The sequence below is a fragment of the Neovison vison genome, chromosome 14 (assembly GCF_020171115.1).
Source record: "Neovison vison isolate M4711 chromosome 14, ASM_NN_V1, whole genome shotgun sequence".
In the NCBI taxonomy this organism is placed as follows: Eukaryota; Metazoa; Chordata; class Mammalia; order Carnivora; family Mustelidae; genus Neogale; species Neogale vison.
Window position 1 is genome coordinate 2,345,360 of NC_058104.1, and position 13,780 is coordinate 2,359,139.

At 50.7% G+C, this 13,780-nt stretch overlaps 1 protein-coding gene across 4 annotated transcripts in view; it reads left to right on the forward strand.

Annotated features, from left to right (window-relative positions):
* SUN1 (Sad1 and UNC84 domain containing 1) overlaps positions 1-13,780 on the forward strand; it is a 55,417-nt gene that overhangs the window by 12,997 nt on the left and 28,640 nt on the right. For 3 of the 4 annotated variants that reach the window (XM_044233430.1, XM_044233431.1, XM_044233433.1), the window contains exons 2-4: positions 3,992-4,088; positions 10,965-11,153; positions 12,690-12,874. In XM_044233430.1, coding sequence (XP_044089365.1) covers positions 4,012-4,088; positions 10,965-11,153; positions 12,690-12,874 — 451 coding nt within the window. In that variant the 5' untranslated portion in view covers positions 3,992-4,011. The remainder of the gene's footprint in view (positions 1-3,991; positions 4,089-10,964; positions 11,154-12,689; positions 12,875-13,780) is intronic. The other variant, XM_044233432.1, reaches the window with a different exon arrangement.

Consider the following 13,780-nt stretch of genomic DNA (forward strand, 5'->3'; position numbering starts at 1 on the left):
CTCCTGTCCTCTTTTCCTCCAGAGCCACATTGCCTGGTATTCCTTCTAGAGTCTGGTGTCTTTCTGCACTGGTCCTTTGGAGGGTGTCCTCTCTGGGCATGTTATTATATCCATGTCTCCTCTCCTGGCCCATTTTACCAGGAATCTGCCACTGTCTGCTGTATCTCCTGGTTCTCACTGGTTACATTTTTGATGCAGTCACCGCTGGAATCCTGTCATTCCTGGGATCCCATGATAGCCAGTGGCTGTGCTTGCTTCTTTGGTTGGATTTATTTCAGTGACAAGAAATTCAGTTTATTTATTTAGGAAATTTTTTTTTAAGTAGGCTCCATGCCCAGAACCAGACCCCAAACGGGGCTTGAACTCGTGACCCTGAGATCAAGACACGAGCTGAGATCAGGAGTCAGACAATCAACCAACTGAACCACCCAGGTGCCCCAAAATTAAATTTACTTTTAAACTGTGGTGTAAGGCCTACCTGAAACCTGGCTAGAGGTGGTGTGGTTCAGCCTTGTCATCTGGCTCATTGATGGGAAGAAACAGGTTGAAAAATAGGGCTGTAGTTGGTCTTACACCTCCTGTTAGCTTCTGAAAACAGCATTAGAAACTAACCAGAATCTCTTTCAGGTGGTTGAAAATGTGAGAACACATAAATGTTAACTTTTTAAATGAGTCTGTGAGTTCTTGCACAGGGCTTCCTCAGGCTCTGAGCTCCCCTTCTGTGCTGAGTCATGGGCTGGAGCTCCTGGGTCGTCAGCGGCCTTGTCAGGAGAGCCGGCCCCCCCTCCACAGTCTGCTAGTAGGGGCGGAGCTGGGACCGGAGCCCAGATCCAAGGACTCCGCCCTGTCCTTAGCAGCAGGCTCTAATGTCTCTGTGTCCTGGTCCTGATCTTGGAAGTGAATGCTCAGGTATTGGCTTTAGGGCTTCTGCCCTTGGTTGTTTGTAATGGTGACCTCTGTAAACTTCAGGGATGTGGTCACTAAGGGTGTGTCAGACACCAGTTGTAGCACAGTTGGTAGAAATTAGTGATTAGGACAGCTTTTTGCTGGGGTTTAATAATGTTGGTAATGCAGGTGTTGGAGAATATTAAGTGGGAATGAAGTTGGGAAGTTGGGGTTCCGTTAATCAGTGGTTAACTAATAGGGAATAAGAACCTAGTCCATGGTCACCTCTGGAGAATGAGGATAGATATGGGGCATTTACAGTGTCCCCCTCCCAGGCCTTTCATGGCTGCCTGTTGAGTAAGTGCTCAGCCCACAGTTGTCAGGAGCCTTTGTGACGCGGCTGGGGTGGAGCTTGGGCCAGGGAGGCTGTCGGTCCTCGAGGCCAGGTGCCAGGGAGCCAGGCGTGCCCGGGAGCCTTGCTGGGAGGGAACGTGGCGGGAATGCGCTTGGTTCTGCTGTCCTGCTGCCCCTGCGCCTGGACTTGAGCGTTGGCTAGAGTAGGCCCGGGGGAGATTAGGCAGGGGAGCAGGTGGGCAAGCACACGGGTAATGCCATAGTGCACTGATCTGTGCGGAGACGTTGGCGTGTGCACTCGAGTGCCACGGAAGGCTGAGGAGCGGATGTTGAAGGGTGTTTCACGGGCAAGTGGCTGGGTCTCTGAGAAGAACTGAGGAGTGTGGAAATGAGTTTTGTGGTGTTTGTTGAAATTAGTAGTTAATATCTCTGTGTTTAACTCCATAAAGAACCTTCGTGGAGCCCCCAGGTGGCTCAGTTATGCATCTGACCAGGCATCTCCCCTCCGGTCTTGATCTCAGACTTGTCAGTGTAAGCCCTGTGTTGGGCTTTGCACTGGGCGTGGAGCCCACTTAAAAAAATTTTTTTTGACTGTTTCAAAGAAAATGGTGTGAATCAGAGTACTTTTGGTTTAGTTCCGAGAAAATAGTCATTTACACATAAATATTTTTTGTCCATGCTGGTCTTTATTTTTAATTTTTATTCCGTAGATTTTTCAGTAATAGGTTATGAACCATTTCACTACCGTGTGTTTTTAATTTTTTTTAAAGAGATTTTATTTATTTGAGAGAGAGAAAGCACGAGTGAGGAGGAGGGGGAGAGGGAAAAGCAGACTCCCCACTGAACAGGGAGTCCGATGTGGAACTCGATCCCAGGACCCCGGGATCATGACCTGAGCTGAAGGCAGAAGCTTAATGGACTGAGCCACCCAGATGCCCCTGCTTATTTTTGATTTGGTGTGTGTGCGTGTATGTGTGTGTGCGTGTGAGAGACTGTGTGAGAGAGGATATTTTTAGCCAGAGGAAAGTTTGAGTCATTCCAAAGAAATTTAGATGACAATCTGAAAAACAAAACTTTTTTTTTTAATTAAAAAAAAAAATTTTTTTTTGAAAGTAGGCTCCACACCCAGTGTGGAACCCAACATAGGGCTGGAACTTATGTGCTATCAAGACCTGAGCTGGTATAAAGAGTTGGACACTTAACTGACTGAGCCTCCTGGGCACAGCAAGCCATTTTTTATTTGTTTATTTATTTTAAGATTTTATTTATTTATTTGAAAGAGACAGAGTGAGAGAGGGAGCACAGGCAGGGGGAGTGGGAAAGCGAGAAGCAAGCTCACCGCCTACCAGAGAGCCCGATGCAAGCTCAGTCCCAGGACCCTGGGATCATGACCTGAGCTGAAGGGAGAGGCTTCATGACTGAGCCACCAGGTGCCCCCAAACCTTTTTTTCCCCTTTTTAAAATATTTATTTATTTTTAGAGAGAGTCCATGTGCACTTTGGGGAGGTTGGGGAGAGGGAGAATCGAATCCCAGGCAGACTCCTCACTCTGAGGAGGGAGCCTGACTTGGGGGCTCAATCTCACAACCTGAGCCAAAATGAAGAGTCAGACAGTTAACCAACTGTGCCACCCAGGTGACCTAAAAAAATCATTTTTTTTTAAGATTAAATTTTAAGTAGTCTTTATGCCAAATGTGGCTTGAGCTCAAAACCCTGAGATCGATTGGACTGAGCCACCCAAGCAGCACCCCAAACCTTTTTTTTTTTTTAATTTTTTAATTTTTATTTATTTTTTTTTAAAGATTTTTATTTATTCATTTGATATATAGAGAGAGATCACAAGTAGGCAGAGAGGCAGGCAGAGAGAGAGGAGGAAGCAGGCTCCCTGCCGAGCAGAGAGCCCGATGCGGGGCTCGATCCCAGGACCCTGAGATCACGACCCGAGCTGAAGGCAGAGGCTTAAACCACTGAGCCACCCAGGCGCCCCCTTTTTAATTAAAAGATTATCAGTGTTCTTTGGCGGAAAAATAAAAGTGTAAGCCTTGCCTTCAGCTCATGTGTCATTCAGCCTGCAGTCTTCTTGTTCGGCGGTGCATGGGCAAACAGCATCTAGAATGAGTGCTTGACCGTGGATTAGGAGGCCATTCTATTTTATTTAATAACAATGAAAACTGGGGCGCCTGGGTGGCTCAGAGAGTTAAGCCTCTGCCTTCTGCTCAGGTCATGATCTCAGAGTCTTGGGATCGAGCCCTGCATCAGGCTGTCTGCTCAGCAGGGAGCCTGCTTCCTCCTCTCTCTCTGCCTGCCTCTCTGCCTACTTGTGATCTCTGTCTGTCAAATAAATGAATAAAATCTTAAAAAAAAACACAAAACAACGAAAACTTAGTGCAGGAGAATGAGAACATTTTGATGCCTTTAGGAATTTAAAAAGACATTTAAAAAAGGGTCTGAATCACTCCCTGGTTTTTGGAAAGTGCCCCAATTGTCATAATTATGAGTGAGTAGTCTAGGGTTTTCCCTTTCACTCCTGTGGATTTGTCATTCTAGGGAACTAAACAGAAGGACTTCTAACTATGAGAAAATTTTGTCTCCTTTGCTTAACCAATAAAAGCAACGACTGTTAGTTTGTCTCACTCAAACTGTGGTGGTGATGTTTGGGTCCCCAAGTATGTGCCCTGGGTTGGCTGCAACAGACAGGACTTGTCTGTGTGTTTCTACCCTGTTAACACCCTGCTTTTTCCCCACTTCTGCAGTATGACTTGAGGCCGTGACCATGGATTTTTCTCGGCTTCACATGTACACCCCTCCTCAGTGCGTGCCCGAGAACACTGGCTACACCTATGCCCTCAGGTGAGCGCGCTTGCATCCGGCCTCGTCCTCTGTCACCTGTCCGCTCATGAAAGCCAGGGAGGGCCGTCCCCTCCATGGGAGCTTCTTGCCACTTGCAGCCAAATGCTGTCTTTTGAAAGGGAAAATAACTGGCAAGTTCCTATGGTACTGCGGCTTTAGGAGACTGCTAAACCACCGTGGAGATGGTGAGGTTGTTTTGAAAACCAAACGTTCTGGTGACTCAGGGTGAGTCATTGCCAATGTCCTGTTGTAGACTCCACCCAAGTGGCTGTGGTCTCCCGGGTAAGTCTTTGTGGTTATGGGTAGGGTTTTGCGACTGGTATTAATGGCGGGATATTTGAAATTAACAGAAATAACCTGGAAAGTGATTTGCCTTTGAGAGGAGGAGGTATCAGAACAGAATTGTCAGGACGCCTGGCTGGCTCAGTGGGTTAAGCCGCTGCCTTGGCTCAGGTCATGATCCCAGGGTCCTGGGATCAGGTACCATATCAGGGTCCTTGCTCGGCAGGGAGCCTGCTTCTCTCTCTGTCTCTGCCTGCTTGTGTGCTCTCTCTCTCTCTTTCTCTCTGACAAATAAATAAATAAATAAAATCTATTAAAGAAAAGAACAGAAAAAAAAAAAAAAAAGAACAGAATTGTGATGAAGCCCCAGGTCTCAGGAGTTGTGCTGCCTGCAGCTCCGCATTCTGTGCTGTTCCTGACCTGATACTGAGGTCTGGGAGGCCCGGCCTTTGTAAAGTTTTCCAGTGGCTAATCTTCTAAAGGATAAAACTAGAGTAGAAACTGTAAGAAAACTAGAAGGTATTTTACCAAAGGTACTTTTTTTTTTTTTTTTAAGATTTTTATTTATTTATTTAACAGAGAGAGAGATCACAAGTAGGCGGAGAGTCAGGCAGATTGAGAGAGAGAGAGAGAGAAGCAGGCTTCCGCTGAGCAAAGAGCCCGATGCGGGGCTCGATCCCAGGACACTGAGATCATGACCTGAGCCGAAGGCAGCGGCTTAATCCACTGAGCCACCCAGGCGGCCCTAGCAAAGGTACTTTTTAACTGTGTTAGTCAAACTTCATATTTGATAATTGGAGTGTTTAATTCACAGTTTTAGATTATGTCACCTTTGACTGTTTTTGTCAAGAGTCCTGAAATATTTTAGAACAAAGGGAGTGGGCCGACTCAAGTAAAACTATTCCTTACTCTGTATTGTAGAGTGTAAAAGTAATTACTCCTGGCAACTTATTTTTAGTCTTTAGAACCTGTTTTAAATACAGGTTTTTAGAAATGCACGTGTGTAGGTCTCCTCTTGGGGACGTGGCCCTGTGAGTTTCAGCACTACCACCATCCCTCCCACCGCCCCCCTTCAGGTAGACATGTGGGTGGGGGCCATGGGAGCAGAGGAGAAGTAAGCAGAGGTGTGGTTCCTGTGCTGCGCTGCGAGCTTGGACTGTGTCTGAGGGCAGTGGGACCCGGGGAGAGCTTTGAAGCCAGGAGTGGTATGACCAGGCTTGGGCTCAGAAGGGTGCCGAGGGAGGCTGGCAAGGTGGGTAGCTGGTTAGGGGATGGGAGCTGCTCAGAGACCAGGTCACTGGGGAGTGCTGGGCAGAGCAAGGGTGTTCAGAGCCGGGGGCTGTGGGAGGGGCAGGTCCCTGTGTGGGCCCCTGGGTGCAGATGCGGGAAGGGAGGGTGGGGAGAGCAGAGCCCTCAGTAGGAGACTCTGTAGGGGTGGGGGCGGGGTTGTAGGCAAGAGGATGGGTGGCAGACTCTGATCTGGGCATTGGTGTGGCATGTAGGGCTGTGCCCCAGTTGCTGGGGTGAGGGGGTCAAATGGTGAGGGGGCAGCCGGGGGGGGGGGCGGAGCACAAGACTGAGGCTCACACGCATGACTTTCGCCTCTTGTCTTTCCACTTGCACCTCTGTTTCCCCTTTGAAACCTCCCCATCACCCAGTTCTGCTGGAAGCTGGGGGTCCCCACAGTCCCCAGCCACCTGGCCGCCTTGGTGGGTCCTTCCCCTCAGTGCTGGGGACTCTGCATCCCTGGCCGACAGCTGTCCAGCATGTCTTCATTGTGGTCTCCGTTGTGCGCATGGAGGATCCGCCAGCATCCTGGGCGTTCAATTACTTAATTAAAATATTTTTCTACCATGGAGATTGCCATTAGTGTAAAAGTCTGGGGGGCAGGAATAAGCCCTTCTGTCTTCCCCCCAGTTTCCACGCTTCTGGCACTAGGCCCCTCCCTCCCTCTCCAGTGGGGTGTTGCGAAGCACATCTCTAAAAGATGATACTTGAAAAACAGTTAGCCAGAATACTAATATCACACCAAAAGCTCCTAGTAGTTTTTAAATTTTTATTTATTTTTTAAGAGGTTTTACTTATTTGGGGGCACCTGGGTGGCTCAGGTCATGGTCCCAGGGTCCTGGGATCTCTGCTCAGCAGGGAGCCTGCTTCCTCCTCTCTCTCTGCCTGCCTCTCTGCCTACTTGTGATCTCTCTCCCTGTCAAATAAATAAATAAAAACTTAAAAAAAGAAAGATTTTATTTATTTGACAGAGAGAGGGAACACAAGCAAGTGGAGGGGCAGAGGGAGAAGCAGGCTCCCCAGAGAGCAGAGAGCCCCATGTGGGGCTTAATCCCAGGACCCTGAGACCATGACCTGAGCTGAAGGCAGACGCTTCACTGACTGAGCCCCCCAGGCGCCCCAGCTCCTAATAATTTAAAACAACCTCTGGTACCTCTGTAACACACCGGAGATCCACTGCTCAGTTTCTCAGATCTTCATCTTTGTTTTAAATCGGCAGGATTCTTGCATTTTCCCGAAGTGTTTGCCTCTGAAGTTCTCCTCTGGGTGTTCCTGTGAGCTGGTGGTTAGACACAGAGGTTCGATCAGTGCGGGGCTTGTGTGTGCGTTGGCAGGACGACACCCTTCCTTCCTAGCAGGGGAGGCCTGGCATCTGGTTTGGTGTCCCTGAGGAGCCCCCAGCTCCACACACGATGGGGATGCAGCTGTGGGGACACGGACTTGAGCAGGAGGTTGAGGTTCTCAGAGGCCCGCCCCCCGGCCCCTGCAGAGACAAGGAGACCCTGCTCAGGTGGCAGCCCACACTGGAGGCAGCGGTCTGACTGCCACCCTGTGCTACCACGGTCTCTGCCACAGAGGCCATGAGGCCAGAGTGTGTCGAGGAGGGTCCCGAGGACAGGGCCATACCTGGGAATGCAGCTCCCTGGGAGTTTGCACAGACACAACCTGAACACAGCAGCGGGGGCAGGAGTTGGAATGAAATGCGTCGAGTGAGTGTAGACAACGTTTTAGCCAGTGTGGCTGGTTAGAGAAGGAGAAAGGGCCGGCCCTGTTGACGTTTGTTTTTTCCGGCACCGTGGGCACAGATGGGAGGGTGTCTACATGCTGATGGTTGGGGGCCACACAGAGGTTGCAGGGGAGGGAAGAGGCTCCAGACAGAGAAAGCTCACCCAGAGTGCACAGATGGCCGTTGGAATGGCGTGTCTGCTGTTGCTGGGAAGGAAGAGGAAAGGGCCACAGGAATGGGAGTCATTCCATAGGCTCCGCCTGAGAGGGGCCTGATTTCCTGGAGAGGAGGAGGGGCAAGCCCTTCTGCACCCTAGAGTAGAGGTGCGGTGGTTCCCAGGGGTTGGCAGCTGTCTGGTATAGGGGCACAGCTGGGTTGGTCCCAGGGTCCCCACTGCTGAGACCAAGAGGCCAGTGGGCTGTGGCAATAATCCCCAGGCAGAACCCAAGTGAGGCTGAAGGACCCTTGTAGCAAAAGATCCCAAAGGGCGGGTGATGGATGGTTGGCTCAGGGGCGGCCGCAGGGCTCACATAGAGAAGAACTGGGACCCATGGGGGTTGGGGCAGGTTCCTATATGGGACTTGCTCTGCGCTGTCCCCCTGCCCAGCAGCCGAGCTGCTCTGTGATGATGTTGCAGCTCTGCACAGCCCTGGAGGGGGTTGGCACCACCAGCCGCGCGGCCCTGGCTGGCCTTTACAGCAATGGCTTCAGCCTGTGGTACATTGTTCTCTAGTCTTTTAATTAGAAGTGCATCTAAATAACTGACATTTCTAAAAGAACATTTCATTGGTAAGGGACCCAAACTCCACTCTGCTCTGAGGGATTAGGTGTGTCATTATCTCCGGGGTCTCTGGACTCGTCGTATGTACTAGTTATAATAATGGGCTGTGACATGACGCTGGCTGAGGGGCTGGCTGGGCCGGGTGCCTGGTGGCTCACATCTCCTGCAGATGTTTGCACCTTTCTGCCCAGCTCTGGGCCCGTCTGCCTGCAAGAACCTTGTAGGAATAATGGTTGGGATCCCAGCCTAAGGTAGAAGGGCACTCCTGGCTGGTGTGGCCCTGGGACCGCAGCCCTGGCGTGCATCCAGAAGGCACCATGTAAGCACGGAGACCCAGACCAAGTGGCCTGTGTTGGCCCTGTCTCCGGGGAAAGGTGGCCCCACAGGTGTGTCCAGACTCAGAACCTGGAATGGCTGCTCCCTCCTTCCCTCCCTCCCTCCGAGCCTTCCTGCTTTGGAATTCAGTGTGCCCACCTCAGACCGAAAGGGCCTGAGGCCCCATCTGCTTTCTGCTCCAAAGGTAACCACTGTGAGCAGTTTGAAGGTGCCTTCCCGCTCTCTTCTGTGCCTTTCCCTACCTGTGTGTGTATACGAATGTGGGCTTCTGGTATTTTTAAGGGGATAGACCATTCTTTTTTTTTTTTTTTTAAGATTTTTATTTATTTGGGAGAGAAAGTGTGTGCGCACTCATGAGTTGGGGGAGGAGCAGAGGGAGAGGGAGAGGCAGATTCCCCGCCGAGCAAGGAGTGCGAGGCAGGACTGGATCCCAGGACCAGACACGACCTGAGTCAGAGGCAGTTGCCCAGCTGACTGAGCCACCCAGGGGTTCCCTCTCTTTTTTTGTTTTTTGTTTTAAGAAGGCTCTAGGCCCAGCGTGGGGCTTGAACTCACGACCTGGAGATCAGCGTGGCGCGATCCACCGAGTATATGTCCCGTGTGCTTCTGTTTTATAGTTTGTTGTAACATAAATAGGATGATACTAGTGTCTTTTCCTTTTCTGTTTAACAGTATGTACAGATCTCTCATGATCATGTTACAGAATTTAGGCAGATGTATCCTGGTTCATTTTAACTGTTCCCCTGCTGGTGGACAGTTCCCAGTAGTCTGCTGTTGTAACACTCCTGTATTTGCTTCTTCCAGGCCCTTCTAATCACACTGACAGGGTTTAGAACACTCTTTTGATGGCCAAGGCATTCCAGGTTCTGTGCTGGAATCCTGGGCCCCGTCTAGAAAGCCACAGTGTCTCAGGCTGGGGCCTCCAGAGCCCGTGAGCTGGGCTGCATCCTGTCAGCTCACTCACCTACCGAGTTCCGTGTTGGTCTAGAGTGGCCAGAGTCATACCTGTTTTGGGGCTTGGACAGAGGTGGATGGACTTGGATATCATTGTCTTCTGACGTTCAGGTTTTTCATAAATGGCTGTCCTTAGATGAAGAGGAAGAGTGTGCTGGGGGAGGGGACTGGTCCAGAGTTACACAGTAAATTCTGACTGGAAAGAAGAGAATTTTCTTAAACTAAGATTATACTTGTATAAAATATTTTTGGAAGAAGAGTATAACCCATACTTTAGATTGTACTCAAGTTCTGCTTCCGTCCTTGCCGTGTGCTCAGCGTGGGTGAGTGTGGTATGTCTGAGCCCCTGCCCCAGCCTCTGGTGAGAGTGAGGAAGGGGCACTTCCTGAGGCTGTTTGAGACCCTTCAGTGCACGTGGCAGGTGGGCGCAGCTGGTGTTTACTTACTGCTGGTTTGCTTGAAAAGTTTTTAGTATCAGATCGAATATATTTATGGTGAACATGATTCTGAAAATACTTTCATATGATATAAAACATGAGGCAAACTTGTCCTTAGCTTGCTTCCTTTGCTTGAGAGCCTCATGGTTTCTGATGGTTTCTAGATGCTCAGCCCAGCCTGCTCTCCTGAGCCGGACTGTTGTCCTGCTGCCTCCTGGATGCCTCCCTGTGGGTAAACAGGCCTGCAGGACAGGGGCCCCCCTCCAGCGGGGTAGGCAGCCCCTCCTCAGCCTCCAGGTTTGTCTCTTGCCCGCTTTGCTGCCCTCTTTGGCCAGGAAACCCTCAGCCCATGCTCCTCTGCTCACGGCACCGTCCCTGCCGAGCGTGGCTCATCTCCAGCTGTAAGTGTGGGGTGCTCACTGGCGGGAACCTTGCAGTCGTCAGCGGGATGGTCTGGGCAGATCAGGAAGTACACTTCCCTTCCCAGGGGAGGCACAGGATAGATGCTTAGTTAAGGCATCTCAATTTGGAAGAACTTTCTAACAGCACAAAAGTATGCATCTTTTAGTTGGAGATGATTATGTACAGGGGTATTGAAGTGACTTTGTGACCAGCTTGTGTCTGGCTTTCTGGTGAGTTAGTTGCGTACGGCACAGCATTCTGCTGCTTTTCTTTCTGTGGGGTTAGTGGTCCTGTGGCCACCATGTCCTTAACTGCTCTGGCAGGCATAGAGTCTGCTAGTAAATGCTTTCTGACTCTTTAAGGATGTTGACGTAGTTCTAGGTGGAGGTTCTCGTGAGCACGTCCTCACAGGTTAGGGTTAGCTCTAGATCGAGATATTTGGGTACTTGGGGCCTCGATCCCATAGTTGCTATGGCCAGAGTGTGTCTGTGGTGAGCATCAGTTGTCCCCCGATGTGGGTGACTTCTGCTTTGTAGAAAAGTCATCACACAGTGAAATGACTATTTTTAGAATCTGCACTAGATCAGTACCCGTTGTGTTCACTCTTTGGTGAGGATGTTTCAGAAGTGGCTGTTTGCATTCTTCGTCTCTGACCGTGTTTTTCCTTCCAGTTCAAGCTACTCTTCTGATGCGCTGGCTTTCGAGGCTGAGCACAGACTGGACCCCGTGTTCGATTCTCCAAGAATGTCCCGCCGTAGTCTGCGGCTGGTCACCACCACGTGTGCTGTGGAGGATCGCCAGGCTGGGGATGCTCACTCCTGCACCAACAGCGCTGTGTCCCTGGAAGACCGCGTGGCCAGGTGAGCGCTGCTTCCCGTGTCCCCCGACATGCTTGAACGCCGTGCGAGCCAAGTGAGCAAGCTTTCGGGTCCATGAAACCACACTCTTGTGTCTAAGGCTGTGTGTGTGCACATGCACACACATGCCTGAAATCGTAGCCCTTCTTCGGGACAGTGTGGCTTGTCTGGTGCTTGTGCAGGCTAAGGTTGCTAGCTCACGGGCTGTTTGCACCGACAGCCGGCCTCCGGCGTCATCCATGGGGCCTTGCCTTACCAGACGGTTGAGTGGCGCTGAGCTCTGCATCGTTAACACTTGGTCTGTTGATTGAAATCTGTGTGACCTAACAGACGCATCCATGAGGTTTAGCTGTTCGCCTCTGATCGTGATTGCGTTCACTTGATTTCTGAGCTCTCCATGTGCCCGTCACACGTGCATACCCAGGAAGACGCAGTGTGCGAAGTCTTCGTGCCATTTCAAGATAATGTTCTGTTGCTCATGTAAGAATGACGAGTTTCCCATCTGAATGGTCATCTTACGCTCAGACTGGGGCAGTCCCTGTGAAGACAGTGGCGGAAGGCCAGCTTGCAGCCGGGCCGGGCACTGGCAGCCAAGGCCGCGTGTGCCGCACACTCACTATGGGTTACGCAGAGCACAGGAGAACGGGACTGTACCTCCGCAGACTCAGGACGTGTGTTGGAGGGCCCCGGTGACTCCCTGTGGGCGCCCTAGCGAGTCTGTTGTCTGCCCTGGGGCAAGGCCCTAGGCGGTATCCCCGCGGCACACTCAGGTTAAGAGCACGTGGCTGTGTCCTGGCTCACTCCCTCCAGGACAGAGTCGTCTTATCCAGCCTGGTGCTGACATTAATGAAGTTTGTCTTCAGCGGTTTTGTTGTCTGTGCTGAATACGGGTACACAAAATGAGGTTGCAGCCTTTCCTTGCTGTCCTTAATGCCGTTCCATCTTTACCAGTGAGTGAGAAATTAAGCGGGGTATCTGTGTGAACATGCTTGTTCTGGAAAGGGGAGGAGTTTAAATCTATAAATCATAATTTTTTTTTTTTAAAGATTTTATTCATCTATTTGACAGACAGAAATCACAAGTAGGCATAGAGGCAGGCAGAGAGAGAGAGGAGGAAGCAGGCTCCCTGCTGAGCAGAAAGCCCGATGCGGGACTCGATCCGAGGACCCTGAGATCATGACCTGAGCCGAAGGCAGCGGCTTAACCCACTGAGCCACCCAGGCGCCCTATAAATCATAATTTTTATTTTAACTTCTTTTTATTAGATTATTTTAAATTTTAACTACTTTTGGGTCGTGAGGCCCAACATAATCTGAAAACTGTCTTGTGTGTACAATTTTAGAATCTGCTCTAACCCCAGTTTCAGGTTTCCTGTGTTAGATCAATGGGTATTTCATTACAGCAGAGAAGACAGAAGAAAATGGCCTTAAAAATACTCTATTTGTTTTTAGAGATTTTGTATTGGTAAAATAGAATTCTTTTGTATTTACCATAGGAAAGAAGTCTATAAACTTGTTCCTTTTATTCTTTTCTTCTCAGAACAGTAAAACAGCGCAGGAGTGCAAGCAAGCCAGCTCTTAGTGTAAACCATAGCTCGAGGAAGGCTGTGTCCTGTGCCGCAGGCCGGAGTGTCGCTAGCACGCTGTCAGGGGCGGCCTGCCTGCGGCCTCCCGTGCTGGATGAGTCTCTGATCCGTGAACAGACCAAAGTGGACCACTTCTGGGGTGAGTCATCTGCCCCTTACAGGGTCGGAGAAACAGCAGGAAGGCCCAGACTTTCCTCCAGACTCAAGTGCAGAATGTAGGCAGTGTCTCATAAACCCCGGCTGCTTCTGCTGGCTGTGCTCGCGCACACTCCTGGCGATGTGAACCAGAAGTGGTCAGGACGTAATCTGGGCGTGCTGTTTCCATAAGATGGGGGAGCACGGTTGTTAAAAAAAAAAAAATTCACCTGTGAACGTCAGGTTCCAGACAGCTCTCAGCAGCAAGGCAGACAGTATTTTTGTCATTAGGAAGCACCCCACATGGACGAATTAACTCTAGGAAGCAGTGTGGCTGGTGAACCTTCTTATCTGAGGCAGCAGCTGTGACCCCGTCCTTGCCGTGGGTTGGGTGGCAGCCACAGGATATGCACCTGCTTGCTTGGTCCTCTCCTTGTTTTGGTCGGCCCCTTTGAGAAGACCAGAAGATGCAGATCGGCTTCCAGAAGTTTGTGTGCTCATTTGGGGCAGCCTTGGGATTGCTGCTTGCTCCGTTTGGTTCGGCTAGCCAGGGTGGTTCCCAGGCGACGCCAGAAGCAGAGGGTGCTGGTGGGGCTTCGGCCTCTCCGTACCCGGGTCTTGTCTTTGTACCCCCTCTCCAGGTGCATGTGTGCAGGTATGGGTCTGCGTGCAGGTGCGTGTGAGCGCAGGTGTGTGCGAGCGCAGGTGTGTGCAGGTGCATGTGCGTCTGTGCAGGTGTGTGTCTTTGTGCAGGTGCACGTGTGTGTGTGCATGTGCCTGTGCAGGTGTGTTTGTGTGAGCACAAGTGTGTGGGTGTGTGTGCAGGTATATGTGAGCACTGGTGTGTGCATGTGAGCATAGTTGTGTGCAGGTGCATGCGTGTGTGTGCAAGTGCCTGTGCAGGTGTGTG